Raw genomic sequence first — 22,851 nt, 5'->3', positions numbered from 1 at the left:
GTCCCTTGAGTCTTCTAATTAGGCCCATCTCCTAAAGTTTCTAGAACCTCCCAAAATAGCACTGCGAGAGACCACACCTTCAACACATAAGGCTATAGAGGACATTTTTCTTTTTCTCTTTGCCAGTCCTGGGCTTGAATTCAATCAAGGCCTGGGCTCTATCCCTGGGATTCTTTTGCTCAAGGCAAGCACTCTACCATTTGAGCCACAGTGCTACTTCCAGCTTTTTCTGTTTATGTGGTGCTGAGGAATTGAACCCAGGGCCTTATCCATGCTAGGCAAGCGTTGTACCACTAAGCCACATTCCCAGCCTCAGGAGGACATTTCATTTTTATTTCTTTTTCTTTTCCTTCCTTCCTTTCTTCTTTCCTTCCTTCCTTCCTTCTTTCTTTCCTTACTTCCCCCCCTCCCTTTCTTTCTTTCTTTTTTCTCAGTCATAGGCTTGAACTTGGTGTCTGGTCCCTGAGCTCTTTTGCTCAAGGCTAGTACTCTAATACTTTGAGCCACAGCACCATTTCTGGTTGTCTGGTAGTTAACTGAAGATAAGAGTTTCATGGACTTTACTGCCTGGACTGGCTTTTGGACCACAATCTTTAGATCTCAGCCTCTTGAGTAGCTAGTATTAGAAGTGTGAGCCACCAGTGCCCAGCTTGTAGAGGACATTTCTTATTCAAAACATAGTCTCCAAACCAACTGAACATTTCTTTAATTATATATGTATAGCCTAAGGATGGAACTTCTTCCGCACTTGACATTCTTGGTACAGATTTATTATTCCAGTTGATATATATATATATATATATATATATATATATATATATATATATATATATATATATATATATATACTGCTTTGTGGTCCTGGCCTTTTACTGGCAGTGTTCTAGATCTGGTCCCAGAAACTGTTAAATCTATTTCACAGTGCTAGTGGTACTATCACACAGCACAATGTTAGTGCTGTGTCTGTTTCTTATCTTTTAGGTGGGAATAATAGAATAATAGTGCTTAGCTCTGGTTCACATCGCAGCAATTTCTTGAAGGGCTAATGAGCTGGGCTTTGTAAGATACTTTTAGATCCTTAGATGAAAGGTGTTATTTAATCACAGCAAGATTTTATACTGGGAGTGCCTTCCCAAAGAGCTCAAAGTGTTTGTCAGACTCTCCTCATTCATCCTACCATCCTTGGTAGGGAGGTAGGTGGTTAAGCGTTATGATTAAGTATAAAATAGTGTTATTACTGTTACTTTTATCTGTAAACAGGATAATTGTGTGAAGTATAAGTTGGTAAAACATTATGAAAGAAAAACACTGGAAAAACTTCAAAGTCGCATGCATTTACTATTCCTGTTTGCCCTACTTTGAATTTCAAAAGTCTAATTGCATATGTGAAAACAACAGACAGCACCTTTACTAAAGAACTGGGATCCAGTGTTTCCTTCACATACTTGCATTAGCCAAACTTGTTAGTCGCACTTTTCAGTTGCAACAAATACTTAATTCATATAGAATGATTAAGAAAGAATGAGTGAAGGGGAAGGGTGAGTGAATGAGTGAAAGGAAGGTGACTCAGTGGTAGAGTGGTAGAGTGCTTGCCTTGCTTGCCCTGGGTTCCATTCCTCAGCACCACATAAGCAAAAAGAAAAAAAGCCGGAAGTGGCACTGTGGCTCAAGTGGTAGAGTGCTAGCCTTGACCTGAAGAGCTGAGGGACAGCACCCAGACCCAGAGTTCAGGCCCCACGACCGGACGCCCCCCCCCAAAAAAAAAGGAATGAGTGAAGAGTGACTGATATATTATAAAGAAGTTACATGTTTTTATTTCTTAATCTTTTTATTTTATTCATTTATTTATTTTGGTGCTGAGGATTAAGCCCAGAGCCTTTACATGGTAAGCAAGTACTTCACCACTGAGCTATATTTTGAATCTTCATTTTGGACTTTAAAATTTCCTTCTTTTTCTCTTGAAGTTACATTGGGACAGAAGGTAGCTTCTTGAGGCCACCAGCCTGAGAAGTAGATTTTGAGGGATCTTTGGAACTGGAGGTGAAATGTGGCTCAAGTGGTAGAGTACCAGCTGTGAGCAAAAAAGTCCAGCAAGAAGCTCAAAGCCCTGAATTCAGGCCCCAGTGCTAGTAGCTCCCCCCGACCAAAAAGAAAAAAAAAAATCAACGATCTTTGAAAAGGGTGACCACTATTTTGTCTTAGACTAAAGAAAGAAAATGAGCCAGGATGAGGCATGGATCTCTAACAGGTTTAGGTTTACATTGTGCTGTTAGAGATTGGCCTTTCATTTGGCTTTGTAGCTTGAAGTCATAGACATAAGAAGGTTTCTCTATACATTCCTCCCCTCTCCTATATGAGATTTGCATTCTCACTTTAGCAGTCTTTTTGCATTTGGTGTTCTTTCTGGTCTTGATGGTTGTGTCACCAGGCAAGGAAGAAGGGTGTTGAAGATCTGAAGTCAACACTAGGAAAAATTAGCAAAGTATCCCCTAAATCTTACTCTTTGTTTTCTTTCTGTATATGCTACTTCATTGCCAGAAATCAGTAATTACCCCTGTGATCTCTCTAGGAAGCAATCATGTACAAGGTGAGAGCAGTACCCCTTGTAGAGCATGGAACAGGAGACCCCATGGTCGATTTTATCTTGCAGTTGTTGTTGTTGTTGTTGTTGTTGTTGTTGTTTTTGCTGGTCCTGGAGCTTGAACTCAGGGCCTGGGCACTGCCCTTAAGCCTCTCTGTGCTCAAGGCTAGCGCTCTACCTGAGCCACAGCACTACTTCCGGCTTTTTCTATTTATGTAGTACTGAGAAATGGAATCCAGGGCTTCATGCATGCTAGGCAGGCACTCTACCTCAGAGCCACATTCTCAGCCCAAGCCTTTAGTTTTAACCTTTCATCTCAATGGTCCTCAACTCTGTCTTTATTTGCTGATAGGAAAAGTTTAATTTTCTAATGATATTCTGATTTCCCAGTAAAACAGCTGTGTGCATTATCGTTTTCAAAGATCATTTTTAGATATTATATTTTCATCTTAAATTGTCCAATTTGGACAATTACTAATTTAGTAATTGTTATAGACTAGGGACATCACAAATACTGACAATCTTAACTCCTATTTTTAGTTCCTTACCAAATATTTGTGGGCTTAGTGAAGCTGTTCATTATGTTCCTTTACAGTAGGTTTTAAAGAAACAAATGAAAAAAACAAAATAAAAAACAGCTTCCATTACAGCAGAGCTTGTGAGGGTATGTCAGAAAAAAAAAATGTTTTCAGAAGAAAATGGTTTAAGGTTTCAAAATCCTCAGGGGAACTGTTATAAAACTACAGAGTAGAGGAAAAATTCAACCTGCCTTAAATATCTTTGTATAGTCTTTTGAATTTTTTTTTCTGGTTAGAGCTATTATTTTCTAAACAATAGAGCATTTTACTCTTCATGTACTACTTTAGGTTGGAAAGAACAACCATGTTCCTTTTTTTTTTAACTTGTAGTTTAAGGTTTTCCCTCTCATTCAGTTACCTTACTAAATGGGGCAATTTAGTTGATTTGTGCTCATGTTCATACAGATATTCAATTAAAATCTCACAGCTAGTTAGACCAAGATAACATTTTTTTTTTTTTGAACTCTGGGCCTGGGTGCCGTCTCTGAGCTCTTCAGCTCAAGGCGAGTGCCACTTGAGCCACAGTGCCACTTCTGGTTTTCTGGTGGTTAATTGGAGATAAGAGGACATACCTACCTGGGCTGGCTTTGAATTGTGATCCTCAGATCTTAGCCTCCTGAGTAGCTAGGATTATAGGCATGAGCCACTAGCTTCTGGCAAAGAGCCACCTAACTTTGAAGCCAGGTCCAGTGAGAGAAGGAGCATGTGCTTGTCAGTCTTTGGGAGCTATCTGAACACTGCTCCTTGCTGTGTTTAGTGGACCCAATTTAAGGTGGGCTGACCTCACACGGGGCAATAGAGTACAGAGGCTAAAGGTCAGATTCTCCAGACACACTGGTAAGGTGATTCTCAACTTTCCACATTACTTGGCAAGAGAGGAATGATGTTGTTTCTCTCTTTTCTAGGTTTTTTATTTTTATTTATTTTTTATTGGTGTATAGAGGGGCTACAGCTATATAAGCCAAGCAAAGAGTCTATTTCTTTTTGGATAATGTCACTCCTTCCCTTGTCATCTAGGTTGTATCACCAAGTTTTGGCCCCAAATTGAGACCTTTATCTGTCTTAGAATTGTGGAACCAAAACCATGATACCCGTTGAATAGAAAAGTAGACTTTTATTCTGGACCAAGAAAAGGAGAAATGGAGATAAACTTACAAATTATTTTCTCCACCCAGTGAGTCAGGAGATTATAGATACAGGGTATAAGAACTGAGGTCAGGGGCTGAGAAAGTAGCTTAGTGTAAGAGTGCTTGCCTAGCATGCATGAAGCCCTGGGTTTGATTCCTCAGTACCACATCCACAGAATAAGCCAGAACTGGCGCTGTGGCTTAAGTAGTAGAGCGCTACTCTTGAGCAAAAAGAAGTTCAGGGACAGTGTCCAGGCCCTGAGTTCAAGCCCTAACACTGGCAAAAAAGCAAAGAACAAAAAAAAGGAATTGAGGTCAACAGACTAATAAAGGGAAAGCTTATTCTTTTCCAGGAAATTGAGTGATCTATCCCTCTTTTCCTCTTTCTCTTTCTCTTTCTCCTTTCTTCTTCTCTTAGACAGGCTTTAGCCTCCTAATTACTAGGATTACACATACCACCATACCAGACATTTTTACTCCTAAGATTTGTCCTATCATAGTCATGGCAGATGTCAACTGTAATGGTTCTGTGTCATTAAGCATACAAATGAATTATAACGAAGTTAGAAGTTGACATTACTTGGCAGCACTATTAGATCCAACCAATTTCTGCCTGCTCACCTGAGGAGAGACTGTGGCTTTCAGGCATCCTGTTTTCAAAGATAAACAGAACTTGAGCCAGGTGCCAGCGGTTCACACCTGTAATCCTAGCTACTCAGGTGGCTGAGATCTGAGGATCAGTTCTCAGCTGGCTCTTTCTTATCTCCAATTAACTGTCAGAAAACTGGAAGTGCGCTGTGGCTTAAGTGGCAGAGCACTTGCTTTGAGCTAAAGAGCTGAGGGACAGTGCCCAGGCCCAGAGTTCAAGCCCCACAACTGACTCCCCCCCCCCCCAAAAAAAAAATGATGAACAGAACTAAATTGAGGCAGAAACTCAGTCAGAAAAGTAGGTTGTAGGAGATTAAAACAAGGTAACAGTCCAAGGCTGAGGCTCTGGAACAAAAGACCGATTCCTAAGAGAAGAAGCATTCAGAGGTAAGTGTTACATGACACAGAGCCTTTAGAAATGAAGACTCAATGAAGCACATAAACTTACATTTTTATTCTGAGTTTTTTTGCTGAAAGGTGGACACTCATGAAGAAATTTAATTGAGTACTAAGGGGTATAATCTTATGGGAATAAACTAGAGAGAATTTAGTAGAGTAGTAAAGCCAGTTTCTCTCACCCTTCTCTGAAAGACTACTGAAATAAACCGACAGTAGTCAAATTAATACAAGTTTATTGATGCACACTCAACAAAATATGAAACTAAACAAAAATGAAACTCGAGAGCTGGAGGTGCCTTTTGGAGAACACCCATATCTGGGACTCTTCCCCAGGCTGGGGGCAGGGAAGGTCAACTCTCTGGCAATTCCTCAGCTTCCTTCAGAAGAATAGATGAAAGGTCTGTTTGGGCCTAGAGGACTTTTCACCATTTCTCTAGTGATGTGATGAGATTCTTAGGGAAGAGGTGTAAGATGCATATTTTTGGAAGGACAGGGAGTTTCAGAGTTTGCCCCTGCACTTCAAGGGAAGAAACAAGGTATGGCTGGAGGCCCTCTACTTTCAGCTCGAAGTTCCCAGCATTCCAAAACACTGGACTTTGAGGGTAGTCAGATCCTTCTCTATATCGGGTGTCTTGTGCAGATAAAGATGTTCTTTTCCTCCAGATGTGAGATTGCCCTTTCCAGTGAGGGCTGAGGAACTGCTTTAGGGGAGGAGGGTAATGGAAGACACAGGAGCCCTTCCTGCTTCTCTCTGTCCTACAGATGCCACAGTGTGAACCCCAACCAACTTGCTGTGTACCTTTTGGGCAAGTAGCTTCAGCCCTCCCAACCACAGACTCAGCTATATAATGAAGATTCATTATGGCATCTGTTTCTTGGGGTTGTGAGGGGGGTGCTGACAGTCATGGCGCACCCTCAGCATAGTGCCCAGACCTGGGCTCAGTAAATGTCCATAAGTGTTCCCTCCTGCAGCCTTTGTTAGTGCTGTTATCAGTACAAATATATTTTTATGGTTTACCTTGATCATCTCATATATGACAGTATTGGCAGGCAGCAGATCACTTCATTTAAAAAATATCCTATTAGGACTGGAAATGTGGCTCAGTGGAAGAGTGCTCACCTAGCATGCATGAAGCCCTGGGTTCCTCAGTATTTCATAAACAGAAGAAGTTAGAAGTGGTGCTGTGGCTCAAGTGGTAGAGTGCTAGCCTTGAGCAAAAGAAGCTCAGGGACAGAGCCCAGGCCCTAAGTTCAAGCCCCAAGCAAAAAATAGATTAAAAAAATTTTTTTTGTCAGTCGTGGGGCTTGAACTCTGGGCCTGGGCACTGTCCCTCAGCTCTTCAGCTCAAGGCAAGTGCTCTACCATTTGAGCTACAGTGCCACTTCCTGTTTTCTGGTGGTTTATTGGAGATAAGAATCTCATGGACTTTCCTGCCTGGGCTGGCATTGAACTGTGATCCTCAGATCTCAGCCTCCTGAGATCCTAGCTAGGATTACAGGCATGAGCCACCAAAGCCCGGCTAGATTAATTTTTTTTTTAATTCTATTATTGCAAACAAGAGTTCATAAAAATTCAAATTTAAATTGATATGGTGAGCGTCCTCCTAAACAAAGTCAAAAGACAAGGGAAAATGGGGTGTAGGGGAGAATATATTTATAATACAAACAAAGGGTTCATTTCCCTCAATTAAAAAAAAAAAAAAACAGAAGTCTATAAAGCTCTTTTTTATTTTTTCTTTGTCGGTTGTGGGGCCTGAACTCTGGGCCTGGGCGCCGTCCCCCAGCTCTTCAGCTGTAGACCAGCGCTCTACCACTTGAGCCTCAGCCCCACTTCCGGCTTTTTCTGCTTATGTGGTGCTGAGGAATTGAACCAAGGGCCTCAGAGCATGCATGCAAGGCAAGCACTCTACCACTAAGCCACCTTCCCAGCGCCTGCCTATAAAGCTCTTTATGGTGATATATTTCTAACTAACAACGCTATGTATTTCATGTCTAATGTATATTCTCAGCATTCAGAAAAATCAGATTGGAAATGGGCATGGTACATACACTGCTAGAGATATAACCTTAGTATATAAAGAGACCTGAATTTTATTTCCCTCTCAGAAATGCCCTGTGGTACCCTCCTGTCACACCTGTAACTCTGGTTTTCCCTACCTCCTTTTCATGTAGAAAGTTACTGAGTCTTCTCTGTGGTTTACTCCTGGTGTTTCATATCTGCTCCTGCCTTCCTTCCCCCTGCTATTTTAGTGGAGACATGCACCAACTTCCTCAGGACAGAGCCACTGCCATGGCCTCCTTGCTTTTTTTCTGTTTCCTTCCCCAGTCAGTGCAGTATACTACATTAGGCCAATCTCCCGAAAATAAGCTTTCCATCAACCTGCTCTGAGGCTACCAGTGATTTCCCATCGGCTAGGATGAACTAATCATTTGTGAACATGACTTTTAGGACTCCCCTTAATCTGTTTCTCCTTTCTTGTGATTTCTTTACTGTTTCTTTTCAGGATCCCACAAAACATCTAAACTATCTGCATAGCTCTGATCACCATGAGTATTTCTGTCCCATCTCCCCCTGCAATGTTCCCCACCCCCAACTATACTTATCTTGAGGCCCAGCCCAGTTCTGGTCTCTTCCAGCTGGCTTTCCAAGCTACCTAGCCTTTAGCAGCCATTGTTTACTTCTTGCTGCATTTATTGAGTGCCTGCTCTTCATTGCACACCTACCCTTTGCTTCCTATTTTGTTTTTCTTTCTTGGCAGTTCAAACATAGGACTTTGTGGTACTGTACTACTTGAGCCACACTGAAGTCCCTCCCTCCTTCCTTCCCTTCCCTCCCTTCCCTCCCTTCCCTTCCTTCCCTTCCTTCCCTTCCCTCCCTCCCTCCTTCCTCCTTCCCTCTTTCCCTCCTTCCCTCCTTCCCTTTTTCCTTCCTTCCTCCCTCCCTCCCTCCCTCCCTCCCTCCCTCCCTTCCTTCCTTCCTTCCTTCCTTCCTTCCTTTTCCTTTGAAACAAAATCTTGCCATATGGAATCTGTCATATTTCAGACTCCCACGTGCCAAGATTTCTAGGCATGCTATCATGCGTGGATTTAGATAAAATAGAACATATATATGGAAAAGTGCAAACATTAATGGAATAAAGCACTCAATGACTTTTCACAGGATGAACACACCCATATCACCACCATTCTTTCCTTAAGATACACACTCCGGGAGACAGGGCCTTATCATGTGCTCTGCATGAAAATGTGTTAAACCAACACACAGTGATACTCCACATCAGAAACTAGAGTTGAGTGAGGAATCTAGGCTTTGACAAGTGAGAACTACCTAGAAACTTGGAGGAATACATGAAATTTCCATTGCTGATTTTCTTTCTTGACAGCTAATTAGAATTGAGATATGTCTTCTAATCCCAGCTTGGTTAGAGATATTATTTCAGTTAAGTCCTATCTGGGATTGCTTGATGGTAACTTATGCATTAGATCTTTAAATCTAGTCTATATATGTTATCTTTTTTCTCTTTTCAGACATGTAGATGTACACAGACATCTACAGCATTAGTTTCAGTTAGTATTTTGCCCACATGATCACATGCCAACTGCAAGATACTGTTAGGGCAGGCAGACAGCTCCCCTATCTACAGTGTTTAGACCAGTAAGTCACTAGAAATAGAACTAACAGAAAGGCTTCACACTAAAAATACAATGACTATACAATAAAATAATGGAAAAATAGTTTCTAAACCCTCTGCTACACAATCTTCACAAGCACTCAGAGAACAAGGGCACAGAGATGGGAAAGGTTGCAGTGAAAATGATCAGATGAGCACTGCATTCGGGAGGTCTGCAGGAGAAAAGCCACTTGATCTGATGTAATCAGAAAGTAGGAAGAAAATTGCTGCACCAACGTAAAATGAGTGAAAGATTGTGGAGAGCAGGGGTATTTTAAAATATCACTAGAAAATTTTAATTCCTGGTAGCATGTTTGCAGTTTATAAGGTACTTTGACTAATTGTCTTATTGGATCTTTGCCCATTATGATCTTTATCTGCTATGAGGTTGGCATGGTGAATGTAGTCATCATGAGTACCAGATAATACCTTGGAATCTTTCTTTAGTGCTGTCTGTGCTGGTCTTAGTGTGGAGAGTAAAGAGTTATTTTTGGTTCTCTCTCTCTCTCCCTCCCTCCATCACTCTTCCTCCCTCCCTCTCCCTCTCTCTCTCCCTCTCCCTCTCCCTCTCCTTCTCCTTCTCCTTCACCCTCTCCCTCTCTCTCCCTCCCTCCCCCGGTCCTAGGAACTTGGACTCAGGGCCTGAGCACAGGATACTTCCAGCTCCTCATTATGGAGTGCTTTTGCATAAGGATAGTGCTCTGCCACTTGAGTCATAGTCCTCTTCCACTTTGGTGATTAACTGAAGATGAGTCAGGCAGATTTTCCTATCCAGGTTGGCTTTGAACCATAATTCTCATATTTCAGCCTCCTGAGTAGCTAGGCTTACAGGTGTGGGCCGCCAGTGCCTGGCTTTAGTCTTCTCTTAATGTTTCCAGTTACTGCTCAGAAATCATATCCAGCTAGCTAACTTAATTATTATCACAAAGTTACAATTTCCTTTCAACCTGAATGAAGTAAGATCCTTTCCCTGGCCAAGCATTCTATCTGGGGGTCCGCATAAAGCATAGTGGAGTCATGGATAGGACACTTTCAGCTTCTCACTGTGGTATCTCCATTGCTTAGAAACGTGAATGAACAGAAAAGGTAGAGAACCCATAGGCTGCCAGTCTTTTAAAAAGTAACTTGCTCTTTCTGGTGGTGACAACCTCCTCCCAAGAACGTGCCTCTCACAAAGGATCTCCTTCATCCCTCTCCTGAATAGGAGAAGAGGAAACACAAGAAGAAGCACCTGGTGCAGATCCCCAATTCCTGCTTCATGGATGTGAAATGCCCAGGATGCTATACCACAGTCTTTAGCCATGCACAAACAGTAGATTTTTGTGTTGGTTGCTCCGCTGTCCTCCGCCAGCCTACAGGAGGAAAAGTGAGGCTGATAGAAGGATGTTCCTTCTGAAGGAAGCAGCATTACAAGCACTTCCGAACCAAGATGAGTGGGAAACTATCCCAATAAATACATTTTGGATTTTAAAAAAAGTGTTAGGAGCTCCCCCTGCTCTTTGCTTTGTCTCTGCTTAGTATCTCATCTTGGTTATGTCTTTTTCTGTACCTAGGAAGCTTCAGTTTGCAAAGCTATAAATCTGCCAGGCTTATTGATGTGGCCTTCACTTCAAATTAATGTTCAGCAAAAGGATTAGCTGCTAACCACTTAAGACTGAGTTCTTTACAGAAAAGAGTGGATATGGTTTGAACAGGCTGTTTAAGCCAGGAAGAGAAGTAAATTGTGTAAAGCAATGCAGTAGGAGCTAGTCACTTTTCTGAAAGACAAGACAGTGCCACACAAAACCTCCAAATAGACCTTAGGGGTCAAGTTGATGTCATATTGAAGAATCAATATTTACTGGGTTTCCTAAAGTTAGCCTTTAATGAACCCCAAACATTTTTCTAGGCCATTAATTGTAAGAAGAAGAAAGACTCAATGGGCAGAAGTTCATGGGTACAGTATAAAAAATAAATGAAGAAACAATCAGGTGCCAGTATGTGAAGATCCCACCCTTAAGTTCTACTCCAGCATTATTGAGTTGTGTGGAGAGAGAGGAAGTGGGAGAAGGAGAAGGAAGAGGAGTGAGCTTTCTTGATTTTGGGGGGGAGGGGGTGTCAGTCATGGGGCTTGAACTTAGGGTTCAGGGTGCTATTCCGGAGCTCTTTTGCTCAAGACCAGTGATCCACCACTTTGAGCCACAGTGCCACTTCTGGTTTTCTGGTGGTTAACTGGAGATAAGAATCTCAGACTTTCATGCCTGGGCTGGCTTCAAACTGCCATCCTCAGAGCTAAGCCTCCTGAGTAGCTAAGATTATAAGCATGAGCCACTGATACTTGGCCTAATTTTCTTTTTTTTTTTTTTTTTTGGGGGGGGTCCGGTCGTGGGGCCTGAACTCTGGGCCTGGGCACTGTCCTTCAGCTCTTCAGCTCAAGGCTAGCGCTCTACCACTTGAGCCACAGCACCACTTCTGGCTTTTTTCTTTTTGCTTATGTGGTGCTGGGAATTGAACCCAGGGCCTCAGGCATGCAAGGCAAGCGCTCTACCACTGAGCCACCTTCCCAGCCCTTGGCCTGATTTTCTTAAGAAAGGGAAAGTCCTGCTTCCTATACTCTGACATCCAAGTGGTATGCTTTCATATTCTTGGGATAAATTCTGATGTCCTTTTGGATTCTGCCTTGTGAGTGTGCTGCTAATTACAAGGTCAGGCCTCCCTCCCTCCCTCCTGCCCCACACTTGAAAGCATTTATAAAGGGAAGGAGTGCAGGGAAGGGCATTTACACTTGTTTGCACTTGAGTAGAAGTCTTCTCAAGTTGTTTTGTGTATCTGAGTGCTTGTGTCCTTCACTGGATTGTCCAAATCATTCATGGGTCTTGAGCTTCATTGTTGTATTTATGGTAGTAATTGCTTTCTACTAAATACTGTTTACCAAGGTAAAGGAATGTGTTATCCTGACTGTAATAAAATAAGATCCTAATGACTGTGTCATGGTCAATAACAAAGTCAGAGGAATTTGGGCAGTTCTTGATTGTATTTGAGATACATTTTGATTTTGACTTCCCAGACCTTTTGCTCTATTGCATTTTGTCAGGGAGACTTTTTAGAGTTAATCAGAGGGAAGAACTGGCTGTTCTTTTCTCACTCCACCCTCATCCTTCCTCTCCGGCATCATTATTCAGAATGAATAGTGAGAAGGGAAAAAAAATATGAGAGGTTTGTTGCAATTGCTGTGATTTGGTGTTTTTACAAGATTGCTTAATATTTCCACCCATTATTTTCAGTAGATACTCATCGAGGGCTTTTATTTCTTCCATTTTAGTTGTTTGAGAACTTCTACTTTGGTTCCCTAAAGCTCAATTCCATTCACATCTCTCAGAGGTTCACAGTAGACAGCTTTGGGAACTACGCCTCCTGTGGACAAATTGACTTCTCCTGAGGCAGATCTTAAGAAGTGCTGGAAATCCTCATAAGGTATTGAAGAAGAGGTTTACTTGCCTACAGGTGTTTTGTGGGAAATTTGGATGCGCCTGAGGGTCATCCAGAGGCACCACTCTGCAGTCCAATGCGTGGTGCCCTTGGCTTGTTCTTTTTTTTCCCTTCAATTATTACACATAGCATAAAATTTATTGTCTTAACTTTTTTTTTTTTTCGGTCATGGGGCTTGAACTCTGGGCCTGAGCACTGTCCCTGAGCTCTTCACCTCAAGGCTAGCGCTGTACTGCCTATTTTAAAGTACATAGTTTGATGTTTTTAAACACATGAACACCTCTGTATAGTACCATTACAATAAAAAAAAACCTACATGAACAATATCAGTTATCACCACTATCCATCTCCATTAACCTTTTTATCTTGTAAAACATGAAACTCTGCACTTTAGCAGTAACTTCCCCATCCCCAATCCCTGCAGCCCCTGACAACTGCAGGTGTACTGTGTCCATGTGACTAATCTGAGTTTTGCAAATAATCTGAGTGTTTTGCAAAACTGGAAGCACACTAGTTGTTTCTTTGTGGCTGACCTATTTCACTTAGTGTAATGTTATCAAAGCTCACCTACACAACAACAACTTGTGACAGGATTTCCTTTTTTTTTGTCACACATGGGGCTTGAACTCAGGAGCAGGGCACTGGCCCTGAGCTCTTTTCACTGAAGGCTAGCACTCTATACCACTTTGAGCCACAGTGCCATATCCAGTTTTTGAGTGGTTAATTGGAGATAAGAGTCTTAGGGGACTTACTTGCCTGGGTTCGCTTTGAACCACAATCCTCAGATCTCAGCCTCCTGAGTAGCTAGGATTACAGGATTGAGGAAATTAGTGGCTGATTTCCTTCCTTTTTATTTTATTTATTTGTTTGTTTACTTATTTGTCTGTCATGGGGCTTGAACTCTGGGCCTAGGCGCTGTCCCTGGGCTCTTCAGCTCAAGGCTAGCGCTCTACCACTTGAGTCACAGCGCTACTTCTAGCTTATTCTGCTTATGTGGTGCTGAGGAATCAAACCCAGGGGCCTCATGCATGCAAGGCAAGCACCCTACCACTGAGCCACTTTCCCAGCCCCATTTTCTTCCTTTTTAAAGATGAATAATACTCTGTTATGTATATATACTACATTTGGTTTATCTATTCATCCATGGTGAACACTTAGGTGTCTTCTGCCTCTCACTGTTGTGCTACCATGAACACAGTAGTGCAGACATGTCTTTCAGATCCTGTTTTCAGTTCTTTTCCTACACAGAATTTATCCTTAACAACATTAACAAGCCAGGTGCCAGGTGTTCATGCCTAGCTACTCAGGAGGCTGAGATCTGAGGGTCACAGTTCAAAGCCAGCCCCAGCATAAATTCCATGAGACTTTTGTCTCCAATTAGCCACCAGAAAAGTGGAAGTGGCACTGTGGCTTAAAATTGTAGAACACTAGCCTTGAGCAAAAAGAACTCAGGGAGTATTCAGACCTTGAGTTTAAGCCCCATGACTGACAGTAAATAAAGAAAAAATAACAGAACAGTTACTTTGCTTGATCTGTTCATTTTCTTCTTAAACTATTTGCTGATGTTTTGCTCCCCCACCTGTACCCTCCTATGCCCTGAGTTGTGGTATTATAGTGCTTCTCTCTCTGTTTCTCAGGTCAGCAGCAGAGGAGCCATGATGGCTGCAGTGGGACTGTGCCGAATTCCCTTGAAGCCTGTCCACAGCCCAGAGCACTCACTTGGGCAGACAGAGCAGAAGGGTGCTCTCAGCATGGCTGTGACCTCCGGCCATCAGTCCTCCAGGGGCTCTACTGTGGTGCCATGCTTCTGCCTGGTCTTCCCCTTGGTTTTTCTCATTTCTTCATTTCTTAGTCTTCTCTCCATTCTTTTTTTTTTTTGGGGGGGGGCAGGGGGTCTGGTCGTGGGGCCTGAACTCTGGGCCTGGGCGCTGTCCCTCAGTTCTTCAGCTCAAGGCTAGTGTTCTACTAGTTGAGCCACAGCGCCACTTCCGGCTTTTTTCTTTTCACTTATGTGGTGCTGAGGAATCAAACCCAGGACCTCAGGCATGCAAGGCAAACCACTGAGCCACCTTCCCAGCCCTTCTCTCCATTCTTGTATGTTCTTTAAGTCTACTCCTGAACCCTTAGGATGGCTACATGGCAAAGACTGGGGGACTACACAGATCTTTCCTGAATAAATGAATCTCAAAAGGAACTATGTTTCCTGTTTTATTGCCACACACTTCTAGTTTGAATGTAGAAGGAGGAGTAGGGGGTGGGGCTTGGAGAGACAACACACATTGCTTCTGCACAGGTGTGTCATTCATTGGAGACCTCAGTGTCCGTCTTCTCCCAAAGGCCTCCACTTTGTGCTGCTGCAGTTCTCTTTTGACTTGCGATTCAGCTCACCTCAGGTTGTTAGATGGTATGTGGGGAAGAGTGCTCATGGGATGGCACTGAGTTGTGATGGGAGCATATAGTTCAGTGCTCCATGTTATCCTGCCCTGCCTTTCCCCAGTGCTTCCTAACAGCTGTAGTGCTGTGGCTTAAGTGGTAGAGTGCTAACCTTGAGCACAGAGAGCCTCAGGGACAGAGCCCAGGCCTTGAGTTCAAGGACTAGGTCTGGCAAAAAAAGGAAGGAAAAGAAAGAAAGAAGGAAAGGAAGAGAGAGAGAGAGAAAGAAAAAGAAAAAAAGAAAAGGAGAGGGAGAGGGAGGGACAGAAAGAAAATGTAACATTATGTATAATATACTAAATTCTTTTTTTTTTTTTTTTTTTGCCAGTCAGGACCTGGCCACTGTCCCTGAACTTCTTTTGCTCAAGGCTAGCACTCTACCACTTGAGCCAAAGTGCCACTTCTGGCCTTTTCTGTTTATGTGTTACTGAGGAATCAAACCCAGGGTTTCATACATGCTAGGCAAGCACTCTACCACTAAGCCACATTCCCAGCCCCTAAATTCTTAATAGAACTGGAAATTCTGGTATTTAGAATCTAGAGATTTCCTATGAGTGTAAGCATATTTAAGGTGATTGTGTAAGAAACTTGCCTTTTCCACTTTTATGAGTGTTTTGCAGAGGCTTTGTGACTTGTACTTGTGTATTTTTGTGTTTACTAGGATTTTGAAATTTAGTAGATATTAGTTAAATTGTAAAAAAAAAAAAATCCTCTTTCAAATTTTCTTTCTGTAACTATGTAAGCAAATTAGGGGAACAATGTAATGCTGAAGAAAATACAGTTTAGCCAGGTAACAGTGGCTCACTCCTGTAATCCTAGCTACTCAGGAGGCTAAGATATGAGGACCAGGGTTCAAAGCCTGCTCGGGCAAGAAAGTCCGTGAGACCCGGATCTCCAACTAACCATTAGAAGTAGACCTCCAGGTAAAAGTGGTACAAGCTCAGGGACAGTGCCTCAGGTGCAGAGCTCAAGCCCCACAACCGATAGATTTTTAAAAGAAAAGAAAAGAGAATACAGTTTCAACTGATGCTACAGAAGGTGGCATAATGAATACTTCCAGTGGGAAAAACAGTATGAAGTATGCCTTTCTTGTTTTTGTTTTTGTGGTTGAGACTAAATCCAGGGTCTCCCTTAAAGGAGATAAGCACTTGACCACAGAGGTCTATCCCCCTGCCCAAGAAGTACCTTTTGATAATGATCTAAAGTAAATTTTTTTAGATTAAAGGTCCTGGGGCTGGAAGTGTAGCTCAGTGGTAAGCACTTATAAGCCTGAGGCCTTGAGTTCCATCCCTACCCTCATACACACATACCCCATCACCAAAAAAAAAAAATCTCTTACCAAGTTGAAATGGGGTTAATGTTAGAGGCTTTGTACTGTGTTTCTAATCAGTCTTGATGTTACTACTTCACAATTCTGTACCCAAATCATTCCTTGTACTAAACTAGCCTGCTTATGACATGCTACCTTCATCCTCACTTCCTGTAAGGGGAGGTGAGGAAAATCACTGTACCACTACACAGTTTGCATTGCTATACAGGAAACTTCTTGTAGAAAATAATTTTGATTTGGGTGGGAGGTAGGTGTACTGAAAGTTACCCCCAAATAAATTCTACCCATGGTAGGCCCATTCTAAATGTTAGTTTTATTTTGAGATAGGGTCTCACAATGTAGCTTAGGGTAGCCCTGAACTACTGTGTTGACCAGCCTGGCCTTGAGCTCACCATCTTCCTACCTTAGCCTCCCAAGTGCTAGAATTACAGGAGTGTATAGAGCCATACCCTACTAAAATGATTATTATGAGTGAATCCAGCATCTGCTGATTAAAAAAATAGGACCCAGTTTGCTTTTGCCCTATGCTCTTGTACCTGGAGCTAAAGGGAACTTCAAGGCACCAGAGATGTATTGAGGCAACAGAACACTTCTCATGTAATTCTTACCTTGATATTACAGGAGAATGATGTCAGAGCCCATAGCTGGTAGGATTGAGGAACCTGGCCATTGTTAAATTGTATTAATAGCTTGGTGATAGAGCACTTGCCTAGCAGTGGGAGGCCCTGAGTTCCATCACTAACACCACCACAACAAAGTTCACTTTATGCTGTGCATAGTGGCATATACCCATATTCCCAGCTTTCTCAGCTATGTGGGAGGTTGATGCAGGAGGATCTTTTAAACCAAGGATTACCTGGCCTACCCAGGAAACAGAGACTCCCATCTCAAAAAATGTTTACTTTGTGGGCTGGGAAGGTGGCTCAGTGGTAGAGCACTTGCCTTGCATGCATGAGGCCCTGGGTTCGATTCCTCAGCACCACATATGCAAAAAGAAAAAAGCTGGAAGTGGTGCTGTGGCTCAAGTGGTAGAGCGCTAGCCTTGAGCTGAAGAGCTGAGGGACAGTACCCAGGCCCAGAGTTCAGGCCCCATGACTGGACCCCCCCCCAAAAAAAAAAGTTTACTTTGTAAAAATTCAGCAAGCTATAAACATTTCTATTCTGTGCATTTGTTGGTGTCTGCAAGATACCCCTATGGTGTTTTTTGTTGTTGTTGTTGTTTTGGTTTTTTTTGGTCGGTCATGGGGCTTGAACTCTGTGCTTGGGCACTGTCTCTGTGCTCTTCAGCTCAAGGTAAGCACTCTACTGATTGAGCCACAGCTCCACTTTCTGGTTTTCTAGTGGTTTATTGGAGATAAGAGTTTCACAAACTTTTCTGCCTGGGCTCGCTTTGAACCATGATCCTCAGATCTCAGCCTCCTGAGTAGCTAGGATTATAGGTATGAGCCACCGGTGCCTGGCACCCCTAAGTTTTTAAATGGTTTCTAAACCATTTAAGATTTGGTGCTGTGGCTCAAGCGGTAGAGTGCTCGTCTTGAGCTGAAGAGCGCAGGGACAGTGCCCAAGCCCAGAGTTCAAGCCCCACGACCAACCAAAAAAAAAAAAAAAAAAAAGGATTTGAGGCACTTTGTTTCCCTGAATTCCTGGGGGCAGGAGGTTGTCACTACTGGTATTTCACAGAACCCGTGTTGCTAGATAAGGAACTTTATGAAGAGGATCCCAGAGAGCCTTTTTGGGAGGGATCCATGAGGTCCAACCATTTTAATTAAAACACTAAGGTAGTATTTGACTTTTCTACTCTTTCAGAAGCTATGAGAATGTGATATGGTGACATTGCTGTTACTGGTATCGGTGTTAGGTGTTTTAGAATTCTGTTAAAGTGTTTTAGGAGGATAAGTATATGTGTTTTCAGACATGAACTCAATTTGCCCTCAGTTCCTCTACTGTGCTCTTAAGAGCTATTTCCATTTTATGCTTGCTGTTATAGACTGAATTATGTACCCTCCTAAATTCCTGAGTTGGAATCCTAACCCTAGTACCTCAATGTGACTAAATTTGGAGAGAGGACTTTAAAGAGGTGATTGAGTTAAAATGAAGCCATTAGAGAAGTCCCTAATCCAATCTGAGTGGAGTCCTTATAAGAAGAGGAAATTAGGGCACACAATGACAGAGGAAGGACTGCATGAGGACACCATGAGAAGAGCCATCTACAAGCCAAGGACTACAGCCTGAGACTGTAGACCTGAGACCTGAGACCAAATGTACTGCTACTTTGATCTTGAACTTGGCCTGCTAGAACTAAGAGAAAATACGTTTCGGCTATTGCAGTGACTTAGTCTGAGGTATATGCTATGACAGCCCAAGCAAACAAGTAAGTCTACTTGCTGTAGTGAAGAAGCTGGTATGAAAACTTGCTTTTCTTCGTTTTAGCCAGACATTGAAGAGATTGTAAGCATGTAAAATGGGCTGGGTGCTGGTGGCATGCGATCCTAGCCACTCAAGAGGCTGAGATCTGAGGATCACAGCCTGAAGCCAGTCTGGACAATAAGTCCCCTTGAAACTTTGATAAACCAGAAGTGGAGCTCAAAGTGGTAGAGAGTTAGCCTTGAGAAAGAGCTCAGGGACAGCACCCCGGCCTTGAGTTCAAGCCCTACAAAAAAAAGTAAATTGGTAGTAAACACTGCCAATTTTTTTTCTACTAATTTTTGGGAGAATACAGTTACTTTTTATGAAACTATTATGAGAAACATACATTTTTACATATCTTAAAAATTCTTAATTTTCATGCACACTAAATATCAACGTACATCCTACCTTACATAAAGGTTTTTTGCAGAGCTCCATTTTTTAGTGTGAGAGGTTCATGAAGGCGGTTTAAGAACTGCTGTACTATGCTATGTTTCTGAATGGAGTCATATTAGACATGATTGCTATCATATTGCTATCATTGCTATCTGCTCATCAGCCTGTGGTGCCACTAGGAAGTAGTAAAGAGAGGTGTGTTCTCATGGAAAGAAGTTAAATCATTGGGGGGTAGGGGGAGGGTTCTTTAAAGGAAATGTTGGAGCCCCAGCTCCTTTTCTGCTACTCCTGCCATGATCTGCTGTGTAGCCCTAGGCCCAAAGCAACAGGGCAAAGTGACCAAGGATTCTCCACAGGAATCAAAACAAACTTTTCCTTTTTAAAAGTTTATGTCAGGGCTGGGAAGGTGGCTCAGTGGTAGAGCGCTTGCCTTGCATGCATGAGGCCCTGGGTTCAATTCCTCAGCACCACATAAGCAAAAAGAAAAAAGCCGGAAGTGGCACTGTGACTCAAGTGGTACAGTGCTAGCCTTGAGCTGAAGAGCTGAGGGACAGTGCCCAAGCCCAGAGTTCAGGCCCCACAACTGGACCAAAAAAAAAAAAAAAAAAAAAAAGTTTGTTATACCAAGCTTATGCCTGTAATTCTTGCTAGTAAGGAGGTGGAGAGCTGAGGATTATGGTTCAAAGCCAGCTGGAGTAGAAAACTTCATGAGACTCTTATCTCCAATTAATCAGAAAAGTAGGAAATGGAGGCATGGCTCAAGCAGTAGAGTGCTAACCTTTAGTGGAAAAACCAAGTGAGAGCATTAGGTCCTGAGTTCCAACCTCAGTATGAGCACACACAAAATAACGTTGAGCAAGGGAAGGACTGACATTGTCCAAAAAGAAATGTGCTCTTTACCTGACTTATGTAACTGTAACCCTTCTGTATATCAACTTTATAATAACAAACTTTTTTTAATTTAAAAAGTCTTCAGAAAATAAAGTCTGCAGTGCAAAAAAGTTATGTCAGTATTTTGTTATAATAATATAAAATTGCCAGATGCTGTTGGCCCATGCCCATAATCCTAGCTACTCAGGAGGCTGAGATCTGAGGAACAGGTTCACAGCCAGCCCTGGCAGGAATGTCCAGACACTTATCTCCAGTTAACCACCAGAAAAACCAGAAGAGGCACTGTGGCTTTAAGTGGTAGAGCAAGTTGCCTTGGGATGAAGAGCTAAGGGGCAGTGCCCAGGCCCAGTTGCCCATGACCAACATAAATAAACAAACAAACAAACAAAATAAAACACAAGTTTTTTGGGGAGAGGGGCAGTACTAACAATCATACCTAGAGCCTTGCTCCTGTTAAGACAGTTGCCCTTCCGCTGGCCTACATTGCTCAGCCCCCGATACACAGTCCTCAATAATAAGCTCTTCTCAATCAGTAATAGATAGATCTCAATGGTTCCAATAGGGAGAGAACATCATCATTTTTCATGCCTACACAGTAGTCCTTATGGACACTTCTGCTTTTTTGTTTGTGTCTTTGTTTTATTTGATATGAAGTCTTGCTATGTTGCCCAAACTTTCTGGGCTCAAGTGAGCCTGTCTCCTGCCTCAGCCTCCCAAGTGTTATGACTACAGTGCAACCAGCTGTAGATACATTTTAAATTTCATTGTTTCCTACCTAATGGCATGAAATTTTGTTTCTAGATCTGCCTTTACTGTACAGGTCTCAAGTAAACATCTTTTAAGTTATAGTTAGATTTGGGTTCCTTATTAAAAACTAAGATTAATCTCCATTTTGTATTGCTAAATATTAAATGCAAATAAAAGTTCATAAATACACATAACAAATACACTCAGCAGCTGTTTGGAGGAGCTCTTCATGGTTTGAAAAAAGGCTCTCAAAAATAATAAAAAAAATTCTTCTTTATAGTACCCGTTATTGGCCATTTTCTACAATTCTTAGACCCATCTTCTGAAATGTAGACTTTCCCCTCTAAATAGCTTTACCTTTGGCTTAGCTAACAGTCCTGGACTGTGGTGATTGGTTTCCTGCACAAGGCTAATATTGACCCAGCTTGAGGGCACTGAAGAAGAACTGGTCTCTGGAGGAGCTGCCCGCCATTGTGGAAAATGCTTCACAGGTCTGAAGACAGCTATGGTCTTATTGATGAGTATCTTTTCAGTGCCTTTATAAACCCATTATGGCAGCTTTGGAAACTCTAGAAGATCAGGGGGCTTGAAGATTATGGAAATGAAGCACTTTGATCTAGAATCTGTCTCTCCGTTGCTAGAAAATTAGAATTGAGATAGTATGAAAAGATGGCAGATTTTGGTAAAGCTTCAGAACTTTGAGATCATAGCTTTTCTCTTTCCAGCCTGAGGGAAGAACTGACATTTCTTTTAATGCCCTCTATGCCCAAGCACTTAAGTCATTTTGCTCATGTTTCACAGACATTTTATCAGATGGGTGGCATTATCACTGAAGATGGAAAGTGAGGTTCTGCCACCTTCCCTGCAGTCTCTATGGCAGCAAACACCCAGACAGGAGTGGGAAGGGCTCTCCACCTATTGAAATGAAGACATCAGTGGCCAGGGCCTCCTGCTGCTACCACCAAATCCAAAAGCACAGGAAACAAGAAAACACGGAAGAGAACCATTGTTTTCTGTTTTCCCAAGGGGACCCGAGCCCAAACCACTGAGGCATTCAAAGGTCCCAGGCAGGCCAAACTCAGAGTAATTGTGAGCCTTGTCACTTGTGTTTTTTTTTTTTTTTTCCTACTGATTAAGATCATGTTTTTCATTGCCTTTGATTTTTTTTTCTTTAAGATCGCAGCAGCCAAGTCTTTTATAGAAACACAATCTAGGACTTGGGTCCCAAAAGTTCATTATGTTTTCTCCTGTCAAGTTATCTGTTTCCTCTTCAATTTATTTGTAATAGAAACCTCACCCCATTTCTGCTTTGATGCTGGGACTGTGCCTAGCTTCCAACCTTTCCGGCTGGAATGTCAATGTATTTCTACAGGCAATGACAAGGGTCTGTTTTTCACAAAAGCCCAAACATTTTCAATAAAACCAGCCTTCCCCCTCACCCCACACACCTTTCCCCCTTCCCCAGAATCAGATCAAAATCCATGTGAAGTTAAAACCATGAGCAAATGTGCCTTTTCCAGATTTGCAGCCCCAAGGCAGATGAAATGACCAGACATTATAGCCTTTTAGGGTTGTCCTAGGAAGAGCCAACAAAAGGGGTGACAGCCCCTAAACGGCTGCTTGGGGAGAAGGACATCTGCCTCTGTTTCACCAGCCATTCAGTCAGTGCTCAGGCCTTGCCTTGAAAAGAACATACGGGGCTGGGGAGCAATAGTTCGGAGGCAGCCAGTTGTTATATGGCTTTTGTCTTAAGGAAGCCACCCATTACGGTAGAGCCGTAACTCCCAGGAAGCCAGCTGTCAGGGTTGCGGCTCTGGGCCCCTTGGGGAGTGGGGGGGTGGGGAGGCGATGGGGGAGAGAGGCGCGGGGAGAAAGAAACTGGCCAGCGTCCCTTTTAGACACCTGAGCCTGGCTGTTTTTGTAACCAGAGTTTTTGCGTTTTCTTCTCAGTCCCATCTCTATCCACCCTTGGACAGGCAGCAGGGATAGCTCAGGATTCTGCTTCCTTGATCCTCAATTCCCTGAGCTCGGGGCTGGGCTGCACTGGGTTGCGGCCGGCTGGCTGGCTGGGGCGCTCTGATCCAGCGTTCTGCTTTGAAATCTACCCCCTCTTTTTTTTTAAGCCAGGTATGATGATGTCAAACGTGATGCCGATGCCTCAGTTACAGACACAGCC

General features: G+C 42.7%; 2 protein-coding genes across 4 annotated transcripts in view; both read left to right on the top strand.

The window, feature by feature from the left end:
• The window catches only part of Ascc1 (activating signal cointegrator 1 complex subunit 1), a 95,738-nt gene extending 81,076 nt beyond the window's left edge, over positions 1-14,662 (top strand). For 2 of the 3 annotated variants that reach the window (XM_070020522.1, XM_070020523.1), the window contains exons 10-11: positions 12,306-12,457; positions 14,110-14,662. In XM_070020522.1, the coding sequence (XP_069876623.1) occupies positions 12,306-12,422 (117 nt within the window). In that variant the 3' untranslated portion in view covers positions 12,423-12,457; positions 14,110-14,662. Of the gene's footprint in view, positions 1-12,305; positions 12,458-14,109 lie in introns of those variants that run through there. The other variant, XR_011371523.1, reaches the window with a different exon arrangement.
• LOC138825679 (small ribosomal subunit protein eS27-like) lies at positions 9,870-10,583 on the top strand. The gene has a single exon (XM_070020360.1). It carries the CDS (start codon positions 10,263-10,265, stop codon positions 10,398-10,400), a length of 138 nt encoding a protein of 45 aa, XP_069876461.1. The 5' UTR covers positions 9,870-10,262; the 3' UTR covers positions 10,401-10,583.
• Positions 14,663-22,851: the final 8,189 nt, after the last annotated feature.

Source organism: Dipodomys merriami, unplaced genomic scaffold (assembly GCF_024711535.1).
Source record: "Dipodomys merriami isolate MVZ:Mamm:240054 unplaced genomic scaffold, mDipMer1.0.p SCAF_14, whole genome shotgun sequence".
NCBI lineage: Eukaryota > Metazoa > Chordata > Mammalia > Rodentia > Heteromyidae > Dipodomys > Dipodomys merriami.
The sequence above is the reverse complement of the archived record's forward strand: the minus strand, read 5'-3'. Positions and strand labels throughout refer to the sequence as shown.